This window comes from Rhinolophus ferrumequinum, chromosome 23 (genome assembly GCF_004115265.2).
Source record: "Rhinolophus ferrumequinum isolate MPI-CBG mRhiFer1 chromosome 23, mRhiFer1_v1.p, whole genome shotgun sequence".
Lineage (NCBI taxonomy): Eukaryota > Metazoa > Chordata > Mammalia > Chiroptera > Rhinolophidae > Rhinolophus > Rhinolophus ferrumequinum.
This window is the reverse complement of record NC_046306.1, coordinates 14,595,863-14,610,829: the sequence shown is the minus strand read 5'-3', so window position 1 is coordinate 14,610,829 and position 14,967 is coordinate 14,595,863. Positions and strand designations below refer to the sequence as shown.

General features: G+C 42.8%; 1 protein-coding gene across 10 annotated transcripts in view; it reads right to left on the bottom strand.

Moving 5' to 3' along the window:
• PTPRT (protein tyrosine phosphatase receptor type T) overlaps nucleotides 1-14,967 on the bottom strand; it is a 945,146-nt gene that overhangs the window by 307,305 nt on the left and 622,874 nt on the right. For all 10 annotated transcript variants that reach the window (XM_033094902.1, XM_033094905.1, XM_033094898.1 and 7 more), the window contains exon 9: nucleotides 8,703-8,812. In XM_033094902.1, coding sequence (XP_032950793.1) covers nucleotides 8,703-8,812 — 110 coding nt within the window. The remainder of the gene's footprint in view (nucleotides 1-8,702; nucleotides 8,813-14,967) is intronic.

Here is a 14,967-nt window from a genome sequence, read left to right as displayed (position 1 = left end):
GTATGCCCGGTCCAGGTGGGATTCCAATAGGAGTGTGTTGCTCAGGTAAAACATCTGAGATGAAAGGAGAACAACTCACGATGTTTAAAGAGCTGCTTGGCAGCTTAAACACCGCCTCTGGGCACGGTTTATTGAAAGGACCATGCAGCCAAAGAGCGGGTTCCATCTATGGCCATGTGGCTGGGTGTGCAGGCGCGCTGCTACAGAGGGTGCCCAGTGCATCAAAACGCACTTTCCCTCCCATGTAAATAAGGTGAAGGAGAGCCCACACTGTGCCAGATGCAAAACTACCTTTTCTTCCCTCCACAACGGTAAATACATAGGATTAAATTTAACCTGTGGATAGTTGTTTTAAATGCAAAATTTTCCTTTAGCAACAGTTCTAGAGAGGAATTATGACAGAAGCTCATGCGACACAGCTAGGAGCCTATTGAAATAACAGGGAGCTTCTCTCGGGACATTTGTATGTCATGGATACGAGGTGACCGGGTTCCTCGAGCCCAGGACCAAAGAGATATAGCCTCGTGTCTCCGATACCTCCTCTAGTTAATTCTCCAAAGAAATACAGCACTTCTGAGGGTGCAGTTGAGAATGTGGGTGAAGGCTTCACACACATGTGGACAAAGAAATACATATGTGTATATGCATGCCAAGGTACAACTACATAAACTCACAACATGCATGCTTACACACACACACACACACACACACACAAACAAGTGCACCTTGCAGGAGTATTGTCTGTGTAGCAACCTCTACTGTTTTCCTTCAGTTCCTGAACTGAATTATTGTAGTGTGAAAACCTTCTCATTGCCAGGAAAACATGATTTGTTGTTCTTTAGGTAACAAGCCGTATGCATCCTTTGATTCCTACTGTCATGTCGTTACCTGGTTCCATCACAAATATCTATGCTTCACAAGTGGATGACAGGCAGCTCTAATGGCCCCACTTACATAAATGCAACTTACTCACTTCAGAACACAACTTCCTGTCCTTCCAGACTCTGAGTGCCAGAAATCACTCTTTTCAACTGGAGCCATTTCTATTGAAACACCTGTCAGCTTACCTGTCAGCCCAGCAGACCTGTGTATGGCATCTACCCAAGGATGCCCACATTTTTCAGGTCTCTGGAAGAGAAACATTCTATGGATGGGCTGTGGGGTAGGAAAAAATGGCTCCTGGACATCTCAGGGCCCTGACTCTTAAGATGTAGGCTTCTGCGCAAATCTAGGAAGTTTCGTGTGTGCATATGTCTTTTCTAATCTCACAAATAAACAAGAGAACCAACTTCTATACAGGAGAGAGATAAAGATTTATAAGGTAAGGTCTGTGGTGGGCTCCAGCATCGGAGTGGCAAGATGTCATTAGCAAGGTACAAAGGGATATTGACAGAATGATATGGCCCTGTGTGTCTTCAATTACCCACAAACTGTTTGTTTAGCAACCTTGAGGAAAAAAGGCCAATGCTTCTTGAATTTGAGCCTTAAAAAATTGGCACCCACCTGTGCCTGAGCCAGCTGACTATAGTGTAACATCAGATAGATTTGGATTCTGACAGAGTGAGAGTCAAGATAGGGTCAAGACTGTTTATTTAGTGGGTACTTGGCTAGGATAACATATTAGAGTAGATTGACTGAATTCATTTTACACCGTGCACTTCCCAAACCTGGATGTACATTAGAATTCCCCCAGGAAATTAAAACAAAAACCTATATAGACTGAACCTCTCTCCCCAGGGATTCTGATTTATTTGGACTGCAGTGAGGTCCAGGTATCCATCCATCCATCCATCCATCCATTTATGTATCTACCTACCTATTTATTAATCTATACTTTGGGGGCTCTCAAGGTATGATTCCAACCTTAAGCCACACTTGAGAACCATTAAATTAGCCAGACAAAACCTTCACCATTACTCCTTGTTAGGATAAAGCACAAATTCACACACATTCACCCAAGGAATATTTATTTAGCATACACATGTGCAGCTTACTCTCTTGCATCCCGAAGATACACCAAAAAGCAAAACCAAATATGGCCAGTATTAAGTTCAAGACAAAAGGCTCTCAGGCTGGAGATGCAGAGAAGAGCTAATGTGACAGTTCAAGTCTGAGGGTTACCTGCCAGCAGAATTCCCCCTTGCTCAGGGGAACTCAGTCTTTTGGTCTATTCAGACATTCAACTGATGGGACGAAGCCTCCCCACCATATCGAGGTCAATCTGCTTTATTCAAAGTCCACTTAAATGTTAATCTCATCTAAAACACCATCATAGGAACATCCAGAATAATGTTGAGCCTCATATCTGGGCACCAGGGCCCAGCTAAGTCGACATGCAAAATAGTCATCCCACGGACCATGCACTTAGGGGCTAAAAGTCCAGTAGGGGACTGGATACTACAAAAGGACACCAACAAAGAAGTGTAGAATAAGGTGAAAAGTCTTATAGGCAGAAGGAAGGACATTCACAGTCACATGAGCTGCAAAAAACTGGATGAGCTTGAGAAAATGCTAGAAGGCTAGAAGGGCTGGTACCTAGAAAGCAATGGGAAGAAAGGCAGGAGAGGAAGTTAGAGAGGCAGTCAGGGGCCAGGTCACTCAGAACCCTACAGTTCAGATGAAGCCAAAACAGGGAAGTAACACAACTGGATTTATCTTTAAGACGTTCCGTCTGGCTGTAGTGTGGAGAAGTGCAATAGGGAAAATGTTGGTGGGAGACGGGCAGGGAGGGCCTCAAATGGCCCAGGCATCAGGCAAGTGCTCAGAATAGGGTGGTGATGGAGGTGGGGCCTTGTCACTAAACCTGTATCTATTTTGGCAGGAAAAGGAAATCGAACTTTCTAGAGCCTTAGATGTATGGCAGGGGGTGGAAGGGAAGGGATGATTCCCACACTTCTGGATTAAACAATTCAAAACAAACAAGAGCTTCTATCCTAGTTACCAGTCTGGCTCAAGCTATACCCGGTAGCCGCCTGCATTATGTGTATTGTGTATTCTAATTAATATAGACCCAGTTTGAATTATGCAAATTCTTGCTTAGGGCTGGCTGAGTGATTTCCTGCCTATACTACCTCCGGCCCATGACGACCACCTCCCATCCTCCCCACTGCTCCTCCGTGGACCAGAGCAAGAGGGTGTCCGGGGTCGGTGAGCTCTTGAGTGGACATAGTGGCCAAATCAAAGGATAGGAGGAAAGTGTGCGTGGACATCCAAATGGAGCCAGCACCTCCTACGGGCCTCTCTGAGCACTTGCTCACGAGCTCATGCCCGCTGCTGGTCTCTCCATCAGTTTGCGCCTGCTCCAGTCCCGGCAGAACTCCTGTCTCAGAACACGCGCCCAGCCTTCTTGCAAAGCACTTCTGCAATACACTCACACACCATCTGTATGCTGGAAACATATTGACAACCTTCCGACCTCATCCTACCTTTCAAAAGCACTCCCACGTAGGGATGCCGCTTGTTTTATTGAAGCTAAGTCTGTGTTTTCTTTAACTCGCAATGCCAGGCGCCTAGAATAGCTTGCAAGATAAATGTCAATCAACTCCAGCATAATCAAGACACCCATTCCTGCCTCATTAGGGTCCTCTCCTTCCCTTTAAGCTTCTCAGATGTATACGCTGTAATTAGAAACTTAGTGAGTCTGACTGCTAAACAGAAAAGCTTACAGGAAATCTTCCCGTGTCTGAATTTTAAATATTTTCACACTCCGTTAACCCCATTGCTGGTGTAACATCTTCTGGCCCAGTTCCCTCTCACTGCGTGATTTTTATTTTTGGACAGAAACGAGACCAATTAATTGAATTGAGACACATATTGATTACTGCTTTTCATGAACTCTGAACAGCTTGTCTGTGAATGATTTTATTGAGGCGTTTTTAAACAACGGTTTGGCTGGAATGTTTCTCCCATGACCTCACCCGGGCTGTAAGTGCCTGTCTGCAGTGTTGATGGTCTGTTTTTGGTGAGCTGGGTTGTTCCCAAAAGCACAGGCAGAAAGGGAGAAGCCCCACCAACCCTCTTCACACACAGGCCCTGGTTGAAGAGCCCCGGATATCTCATTCAAACCCAAGCCGGGCTCTGGGAGAGTGGATGGGAATGGCCTGATTTCCACATTCCTGGTGAAACTACTCAGCTCTTTGGACCCCCTGTGAGCAGACATTACTCAGTTCATTCAATGGCTCCATTATTCATCCAAGGACTGCAGTGATTCGATCAAGCAGAGCTTTCCAGAGTCAGACTATGAAATTTTAAAATGTCTCTTAGACCAGTGCTTCTCACATTTCAATGTGCACACGGACCACCTGGGGACCTTGTTAAAATACGGGCTCTGATTCAGTGGGTCTGGGCTAGAGCCTGAGATTCTGCACGTCTGATGTTGACCTGCTAGTTTGTGGACACGAGGCCTTCGACATCACCTAACGCTGCACTGTCTGTCAACCTGCGATCACACAAGTGCTCTGTGCAACTCCCACTCAAGTCCAGGTTCCTGAAGACCTGAGGCCATGGTCTAATTCCGAATCCAGGATAGCAGCAGGAAAGAGGCTGGTATGACAGAGTTTTCACATCGCCACCTGGGTACAAGTTCTTCCCATAAAAAGCGAGCCCTCATGTGCAATGTCCTCGCCTCCTGGCACATTTTTCCAGATGTCCTTAAGATATTTGTGCCCCCAGAGCCCATTAGCCACACAACAGCAAAGTGACTTTTTTAAGAATGGAAATCTGATTCCTTCATTCCTCTGCTTAAAATCTTAGGGCTTTTAATTCCTCTCAGGATAAAGCACAAACTCCAGAAGCCCTGCATAACCTGACCCCACCTGCCCACGGTCTCACCACGGTCCTCGGTGCTCACGCAGCTTCCTATTTGCGAAACATACCAGTCATTCCTACCCCAGAGCCTTTGCACGAGCTGTTTTTCTTCAAGTGTCATCACTGCTGTGCCTTCGAAGGCTCTGGCCGCAAGGCAAGGTTTCAACAGCTGAGCAATTCCAAAATGAGGTATAAACCATTCATTCTGTGAGTTTGCCGTAAAAAAATTTTTTCCTCTTGATTCTCACCTAGTTGAAGCCTGGAATAGCCTGACACCTTTGTGTTACAAAGAGGGGACTGAAGCCCAGAGACAGCATGAGACATAAGCAAAGCCACTCAGATTTGTGTGTGTGTGGGTGTGGGGGGGTGGGGGCAGCACTGTCTAAGGATGGACCCAACGGTTATGACTTGGACTCAGGGGGAAGAAAATTTAATCTGAACGTATATAGTACTTGGACCTGCAGTGTTTGGCAATCTTTACAACATTACACAGTCATAACCCTCCTTTACGCACCACTCCTCCTCTTTGGCTTTGGACTTTCCTGAGTCCAAGGCTGTACATGGAAAGGTACAGACAATCCTGAACTTCTCTTCCATTTGTGTTCTCCTATTTTTCTTTGTCACAAAATATACTTTTTGAGGCCAGAGAGGGTGATTTGTAATTTATGGATTTCTCTCTAGAAATTACAACCAGAACCTCATTTAAAAAATCAAATTGGTTTCATCTAATTAAATTTGGAAATTGCCTCATCAACACATACTCTCATATAAATGTCTTTAAAAGCAAGGTCTCCTGCTCACTGGAGCAGGATTATGTTGAGCCCAGTGTGGAGGTGACTCTCCATCTCTCTGCTTTGGAGGATATATATTTATTTTATCAATTGTCAAAACTTTCTAAAGAGTACTGTGAACTGGAGAAGTACTTCTCAAACTTCAATGCCCATGTGCAACACCCAGGCATCTTGTTAACCTCGAGACTCTGGTTCAGGAGGTCTGGTGGGGCCTGAGATGCTGTGTTTCTAACCAGCTCCCAGATTCTGCACAAGCTGCTGGTCCATGGACCACACCGAGTAAGGAGCAAGACATCTGCACTTGAATTCAGGACCCACGACTTTGTCATCCCCGCTGTGTGACCTTGGTCTTTTCACTTTGCCTCTCTGAGCCCCAATTGTCTCATTTTTATGTATTGATAAGAGCTAACATGTATTAGTGAAATTTCTAAATGCCAAACACAGTACTAAACCTATATGTATGTTTCTACATAAATATAAACGAGTTACATGGGTTACGTAATGAACCCAAGGTTAGTTAAGCAGCAAGTAAGGGGCAGACCTGGGATTCAGAACTAGGCTGCATGACCCCAAAAGTCAAGTCTTACTTTCTGAGGCTTCACTAGCTTGTGATGCACACGGTCACAGGCACGTTTATGCTCGAAATACAATGGACTAAGCCCACGACCTCCTTAGCTCCCTCCATAGCATCATCCAAGAAGAGAACCTCACATCTCACAAATAAGTCACACAGCTACAGACTTCTAGATATGGTTCTCCATAACCACAGCCCAAGTAGCAGCCAAGGAAGTACTTGAAGGTGTCTCATGATAACTGTTTCCAGTAGAGTCCATCATGGAAATGCCAACAATCCTAGCAGCTGGCCTTTGAAAACCCACCAGGTATTGGGTTCATATAGGAGTGAGAAGCAGGGTGCCTTGTCCCAATCTGTGCCCACCTTTGTGCCCAGAGCTCTAGAGAGTGTGCCTCAACTTCAGGGAGCCATTGCTCAAACAGCTGTTGCACTCACTGTTGTGTGTGCACCATTGTTCTCTCTCCATCTATTTCTTTCTTCTTATCATGGAATGACAACCAAGGAATGCCCAGCTCAGCCCAGTGCACAATCCTATTAGAGAAAGAAGTATATGGCTCCCCAGGAAGTAGTCTGGGCAGACATATGACCCTACCTGCAATGTAGCCTAGACCAGCGCTTTCCAAGTGCAGGTAGGTACAAGGACCAGGGCCTTTTCATGACAAGCTTATCCTCAGTTCAAAGCAAAATGAGAACAAAAAAGATTGTCATGAGTTATTCATAAAGCTAAACTTATTTAATTTGAAGGTCTGCCTTTTATTCTGAAATAATATTCTTTCTACATTTTTGAAATTATGTCTTGTACGAAATGATGTGAACGAAAGATGGGAAAGCACTATATGTTGGTCCCCTAAACCTTTGAAAACGTTGAATGTGAATTCCAAAAATCTTGAGCAAGTCAACCTCTAAGTCCTGTGTCTTTTCCCTCCGCTTTACAAAGAGCAGGTTGCCATACACAATAGATCTCTATGTTGTGTGTATGTGTATGTGTGAAAGAGAGAGAGAGAGAGAGAGAGAGAGAGAGAGAGAGAGAGAGAGAGAGAGAGAGAGAGAGAGAGAGAGAGAAACACTGTGGTCTCTGCTTTACAAAGAACAGCATGTAGCTTTGAAATGACTAGGTTTCGTTTCAGTGGAGTTTCCAGTCCCTCTCCACCAATGAGGCACTGAACACGTCCTGGGCAAGGTGTATTGATATGAGAATCCCCCCTCTGCTAGCAGCATCCCCAACCACAGGAAGGAAGCTTCTCCCAACCATGTGGCCCAAGGTGCAGATGTTAAACAGCTCTTCTTCTGAGGCTTGCTGGAGTTAGTGAGATAAGGCATTTTCTGAAGGTATTTTTCTCAAGCCACCCTGTACATGATGGGTAGTTTTCTCCTCCCTCAATGAGCTCTGAGGACCATCCAGGTCTCTCCAGAGACCTTTTGCGTCCATCAGATTCATCTTGAATATTTCTCCCTCATCCAGTACTCCTGGACTGCCCTCCCCAGAGCTCATCGTCTTTTGTGATGGGGGAATTCTTCCCGGAGCACACTCTCAATGGATGTCCCTTTCTGCATGAGCACTCCGGGTGTTTCAGCCTGAGGATGCTTGGGACCTTACCTTCCTCAGCCTCTCTAGAGAAACCTTGGGGCAGCAACTACCACCCTTATTTTACAGATGAGGAACTGAAGCTTAGGAGAGAAAGAACCTGCCCAAGGTCACTTGAGACTGGTAGAGCTACTAGGCTCCATCTTTCCAGCCCACTTCCACGGACTCCTGCATTGCTGTGTTTTCCATTGTACCCAGTGTCACAGTCTCCTGCTGCCTCAGAATATAAGGCTTAGGAGGCCAGTCAGTCTTGTTTCTGTCCTCATACTAGAATTTAGCTATATCAGCCTTATTGAAGTTTTTTGTTTGTTTGTTTGTTTGTTTCTTGTTTTGCGATGGATTTCTATACAATTTGTTTTAATTTTGAAAGTTTTCAGGAAGCCAAATTGTGTTGGCTTATGGGTGTGTTTCTGCCTCAGGAGGTTCTGCTCCATCTCTGATATGGTACAGCCCTAATACTGGGACACCATCACCTGGAAGACAATCAAATAAGCCTTGGCCACAGAGCCATGTTAAAGCTCTGGAATCATGTACCTCCAGGGTAGAGAATGGCACTGGGGTTCTTTGGAACCCTAGGGACTCATGGGTAGGATGGGCATCAGTGAGTATTGAGTGTTATGGTTTTCCACATGAACTATAGCTAGTATTGGCCAGGCCTGGGTCTTCTTGACTATGCCAGGACAACCTGACTCCTTGAGTCCTGACTCCTTTGCTTCCCTTCAATGCACAGTATGTCCAATTTTCTTCATCACTGGGCTATCAAGACAGCTCAACTGGATGCCTCTGTGTTTTCTTCCTACTGTATAGTCAGGAACCTTTTGGTAAGTTGTGTCGCACTCACCTTCATGCCCTCAGTGGAGATCTGCACACAGTAGGTATTCACCAACTTCAGGCTGAAGTCAACTGAATAAAACCACAAGCGATATGGCAAAAGGGGCCTCCTTACCTCATACAGGGTGATGACCCCATTGGTCTCATTGGGAGGTTTCCACTGGATGTAGATCTTCTCCTCAAAGGGCCCCCCTTGGATGGACTCTAGAGGAACAGCTCCTGGAACTACAGAGGGGAAAAGTTAGGAACTTGCTGTCTCCTTCCATGTCATGTCCCCGGCCCCATTAACCTAGAACAGGAGTCGGCAAAGCTTTTCTGTAAAGGGTCAGATAAGAAATGCTTTAGGCTTTGTGGGACATGAAGTCCCTGTTGTAATGACTCAACGTTGCACTTAGGGCACAGAAACAGCTATAGACAACCCATAAATGAATGGGTGTGACTGCATTCCAACAAAACTTTACTTCTAAAAAACCGGCAAAGGGCTAGAGTGGACCCACGGGCCATGGTTTCTTCATCCCTCTCTTGGAAGGCTGACGGCTTTTTATCTGCCGACTGAGCAAGTCTGGTCTTGAACTAAACTTGACCAGTGTAGGAAGGACATTGCTCTGCCCTGGCCCTACCAGCAGATGAGTTCTGGAGTCAGACTCTGGCCTTGGGTCTGGTATTTGAGGAATGCAAAGTAACCTTCACTCTCACTTCCCTAACCCTTCCAAGTTTTCTCCGACTATAGGAAGTGCCTCCTCAGTTGGATCCAACAGGAACTATGTGCCTTGAAACCTCAATCCCATTAGAAGAAGCTCGCCTCACTAAAACAAGGCAGTTAGTTTGTCTTGCTGCTATGTCTCCAATGTCTGGAACACAGTAGAAGCTTAACAACCATTTGCTGGTTGGATGAATAGGCGATTAGATGACCTATGCTAGCATTTTGCCCTAATGAGCGAAACCTTTCCTGGGCTGCTTTTGGACCTAGGTCAGTCTTCCTGCTGGATTCCACCATCATTATGACAGTCTGGAAGATGCTGAACCAAAAATAAATCAATCCCCAAACTTCCAGTTATAACCTCCTACAGCATCATGAATTCATGTAAATCATTACTGTATCTATTTATATTTTGGTATTATAAAAGCAGGTCCTTTTACGAAGTGCTTATGCTTTGATCAGAATTTTACATACATTATTTCATTTAAGCCACAAAACAGCTCTGCTCAGTATGTACTACCCCTTTTGTGCTGATAAGGGAACTGAGGCTAAGAGAATTAAATAACTTGCTCAAGGTCATATGGCTCTGAAGTTGTAGAGAGGAACCTGAACACCTGTGTGTGAGCTTCAAAGCATATACTCGTATTTATCATGCTATGCCTCTCTAGATACAGCCTCGGCTATATGTGGCAATTAGTTCTCTATTGTTAAATTAAAATACAGTTCGTTTTTCTCATTATGGACATGATACACAAAATGTGTTGAATATTAAGAATATACAAAAAGATTTAAAAGGAACAAAATCACTCAGAATCCCTGTAACTGGAGATATTTTTACGCCAATGTCTATATACATTTTATTTTTTAAAAATTTAACTCCTACTGTGCATATTGTTTTGTGACCTTCTTTTACCACTAAACAAATCACAGACTTAAAAAAAAAAATTCTTCAATGTTCTTTGGGGCCATGTATTTTAATGACTGCTTAGAGCAGAATAGGCCCCATTAGAGTCACCAATCCTTTATTATTGGGCCTGGAAGTTGGCTTACATTCTTTGTAAGCAACACTGCAATGAGCATTCTTATAAACAAGTATTTGCATGAAACGCTGCTGATGTCCCTAAGATAAATTTTTGGAAATCAATTTACTGAGCCAAAGTAAATGAACTATTTTATTTTTAAGGCTTCTGACACATATTAACAGATTGCCTTCTGGAAAGCATGTACCATTCTGGGATCTCCAAAAGAAGAATATGCCTATTCCCAACCTTTGCCACCACTGACTATTTAAAAAAAAATGAGTGCACTTTTTTTAGAATACTGGAAAGTACAGATTTGTTTTTGAGTTTAATTGGCCATTTCCATAGAATCTTTTATGAGCATGCTCTCTGTGCCCTGAGCTCATTTTCCTGGATGGCTCTTCATTTTTGTTCATCATTGTTTTATGAGCTTGTAATTATACTCTGTTTATAAGAACATAAGCTTTTCTTTTTTACATAGGTTACAAATATTTTTTGTCCTTTTGTCATTTGCTTTTTAAATCTTTTAGGTATATAGAAGCTTCTAAGTAGTCAAATCTCTTATGGCTAGATGAGGGTAAAGGGGATCAAATATATGGTGATGGAGGAGAACTGACTCTGGGTGGTGAACACACAATGGGATTTATGGATTTATAGATGATGTATTACACCTGAAATCTATGTAACATTACTGACCATTGTCACCCCAATAAACTTTAATTAAAAAAAAAATCTCTTATGGCTTTTCCTTATCCATTTTCCAGAAATATTTATTGGTTATTTAGTATGACCAAGGGACTGGGGTGCTCACTAGGCATGTGCCAGTGACAAAGAAAGAGACAGTCAAAGCCTTGATAAAGCCTGTACCCTGGAAAGGGAAACAGACATTTAATAAATACACTCATAATTAATTTTTTTTTTTAGTGCACGTGCTGCCGAAGCGAGTACCATAATTAATTTTTAAAAAATTTTTATCAGGACTTTGAGGTAAAGGCACAAGGTGTTGCGAGAATTATAACAAGCAGAGAAAATCTAGCCTGGCAAGTCAGGATAAGAACTGGAAAATAAGTTAGAGTCCATGGATAAGCAGAAGTTACTAGGGCACAGGTGGCGAAGGTGGGTGCTGAGTGCGGTGGACAGCTTTGTGAGGGCAAGAGTGGTGCCCTCCTCTCAAAGATGGGAAAGGTTATGGCACAATTAAAGGCAACCAGGAAAAACTCCAAAATGGAAAGGGAGAGAGAGAGGAAATCATTGACGTTGGTAGGGTCCTGCAAAGGCAGGAGCATTGGTGGGTGGAAAGAAAGCCCTTTGCTCTCTGTGAGATAAGAGAAAGGGAAAAAATGTGCAGACGCTTTGAGAGGGAGGGGTTCAGGTGTCCTGCAGCCCCTATTTTCTTGAGAAGAGACGGGGAAACCATCTACCAAAAGTGTAGTGGAGGAGAAGTTTCATCAGGAATTTGGAGGAGCTTTAAGAGGTAGAAACTGAGCCAAACAGACAGATGCAGATACTCCTCATTAAGAAGAGTCTGTCTGGTGGAGACTATGACGTTGAACACCAAGCTATAGCACTAGTCCCCCACCATCTCCCCTTTTTGTTCCAGTTTAAAGTAAATTCTCGTTCTCACCCCAGATCAGACAAGCAGTCATCTGTATCTTCTTCTCTTTATTTTACTACTCATTCCCATGTTTTTCTTTTTAAATCTCACATTTTAATTTATCTGGGAACTGTTGCCCCTAAACACATAGATAGCCAGATATTTCTCCAGCAAAATGGAACAACAAAGATTTGCAGTTTGGCACATGTGGTCTAATGGCGAACCATGCGCAAGTTCAGGGAAACAAAGAAGAGGAAACACTTTTATAGAGGAGAACCGGAAGTTGGCAGAGGTATTTCAAACAGCAAGTCCTTCCGGTTCGGACCACGATACACGTAGGGCATGACAGCGCCCACTACAGACCCTCCCAAATCCAATTCAAATGAGGTTTGTGCCCATTAAGCTTCACAGTCTTTCTCTTACTGATTTTTCTTTTTTGAGGTTCTTTGCATATTCTTGTTATTGTTCCTTAATATTGGATCCTTTTGTTGGTTATATGTGTTCTAAAAATCTTCTCTTGGTTTGTGTCTTCCCTGTCGCTTGATGTTACCCTTGGATAAAGATCAATGTATCAGAGTTTTTCTTTTTTTGTATGGGAGAAAGGAAGAGCAATAACTTGATTATGGTAATCATTTCACAGTGTTATGTGTATTAAATCACGATGTTGTACGTCATATATATATATATATATACACACAATTTTATATTATACACACACACACAATATTTATAAGTATACAATATATATACCTCAATAAAGCTGGGGGAAAAGGACAGACTTATTAGCAGGTGCTGTTGGCTCCTTGGCCACACACTAAGGCTTACGGCGAAACACTGGCTACTCTACCTGAAAAACAAACTTGGTCTCTACACTGGGCAAGCAAGGGGTGCCAGAGAATTAATGCCCCCAAAACATCCCTCAAACAATGGAAGACAGGAAGTTGATGGATGAATATCCCAGTGTCCTCACAACTCAGCTGGGTTAACTCTGAGACATGTCCTATCAATACTTCTTGAATTCAATTTCTGAACCCCTAGAGCTGCTATTATTATTATTATTTCCAAACCAACTGTGGACTGATACTGTCATAAAATATATACACCCCCCCAAAAAAAATAATAGGAAGTAAAATTAAATAGTAAAAGTGAAATTCAAAACAGAAAACGCAAGCTCCTCATTTTTAAAAACGTAACCTCTATTGCTGTAATTATCTTGTCGTGAACCAGAAAGTGTTTTCATGAATCAGTGCTAGTTCTTGTATCACATTTGGAGTGGCACTGTTCTAAAACCTAGTGTGGGGACAGAGCCAGGAGTGCAGTTTCCAGGCTCTCGGCCTCACGTGGAAAGGTGCTCACTCGGGCAGTAAATGGCCGTCAACTGTGATTGGATGGCCATCAGCTGTGGCTAGTTGGCCGTCAGCTGTAACCAGTGAGCCATTGGCCACTAATATAACTGCTGTGGCTAGGCTAGCAGAAAATGGGGGCTAGCAAGAAGATGGTGGCTGAGCTAGCAAGAGCGGATTGCAGTTAGCACGGCAGAGTGTAGCTAGCAAGTGAGGTTGGTTGGCAGAGACAAGTGGATGGCGGGTTGCGAATAGTGTGGCTTCTGCTTCCTGTGTCTCCAACCCAGCCACCAGCGAGACTATAGTGGTATGACTCCCCTATCTATGGCTCCATGGGTGTTCCTTTTTGGCCTCACCATATCCTGCGTTCCTATGTGGGGAGCGGAACCAGAGACCCTGCATGACGCCCTGCATGACACCTTCCATCACATTTCCACATATGTACGGGTCTATTTCTAGGTTCTCTCTATTTAGTTCAGTTGTTCTATTAGACTATCCTTGTGTTGATATTGTGTCTTCTTAATTAAGAAAGATCTGTACGTCTCACTATTTGGTAGCGCAAGGCCTACAACTCTGTACTTCTTGTTCAGAACTGTCTTAGCTATTCTTGCCTTTGAAACTTTCACACAAATTTTAGCATGAGCTTGTAAATTTGCAAAGTGTCTGATTTTTGTAGTGGAATTACATGCATCATAGATCAATTGGGAGTTAATTTATGTCTTTATATATTATATCTTTATAATAATGGGTTTTCCCATCCATAAACATGGTATATCTCTTATTTAGGTCTTTAAGTCTTTCCTTGCTTTATAGATTTCTACATACTATACATATTAAAATATTTTGTTAGGTTTATTGTTGTTATTTAAATAGCATCTTAAAAAATACTACACACCCGGTTTTAGTGCTTAGCTAAATTGAAATATAGTTGATTTTTTAATGTTGATTTCTTTGTCAAAGATGTTATATTCTATTGTTAATTCTAATAATTTGTGTGCAAATTTCTTTGGGTTATCTATGTAAAGAATCATAGCATCTGCAGTTAATAATAGTTTTGTTTTTTTCCAGTCTTTTAACTCTTCACTTAATTTCCTTGTCTTCCACCAGAGCCACCAATACAATATTTACTGATGAGGATGAGAAGCATCTGTGTTTTCCAATGTTTAAGAAAATGATTTTATTATTTCCCCCTCAAGTATGGGGTTTGTGGTTTCTTATAGTTACCCATTATCAGGGTAACTACATATATTTTTTTATTCCTGGTGTACAAGGGTATTTTCTTTTTAAATCATACTGAGCTTTAACGGATGCTTTTTCCATATCTGTTGTAGTAATGATATGCTTTTGTCCCTCTCTTACTTTGTTAATGCAGGGAATTAGATGAATGGATTTACTAGCGCTGAAGCAACATTGATTTCCTGAAATAAACCAATTTTCTTCCTAGTTGTACACAGGGCTGGATTGTTTGCTAATATTTTGTTTGGGGCATATGCATTGAATTTCCCTTTTTTTCCCTCATAATCAAAGCCTGTCTGGTTCAGATATCAAGGTCACACTGGTGTCCTAAAATGAGGGGTGTTTCTTCTGTTTCTACTCTCTGAATGTTTACAGGTAAGATTGGGATTACCAGTACACTGAGTATTTGTCTGATTGCACTTGTAAAACAATGTGGAACTGGTGTTTTCTTTGGTGGAAGAGTTCCAAACTACTGATTCTATTTCTCT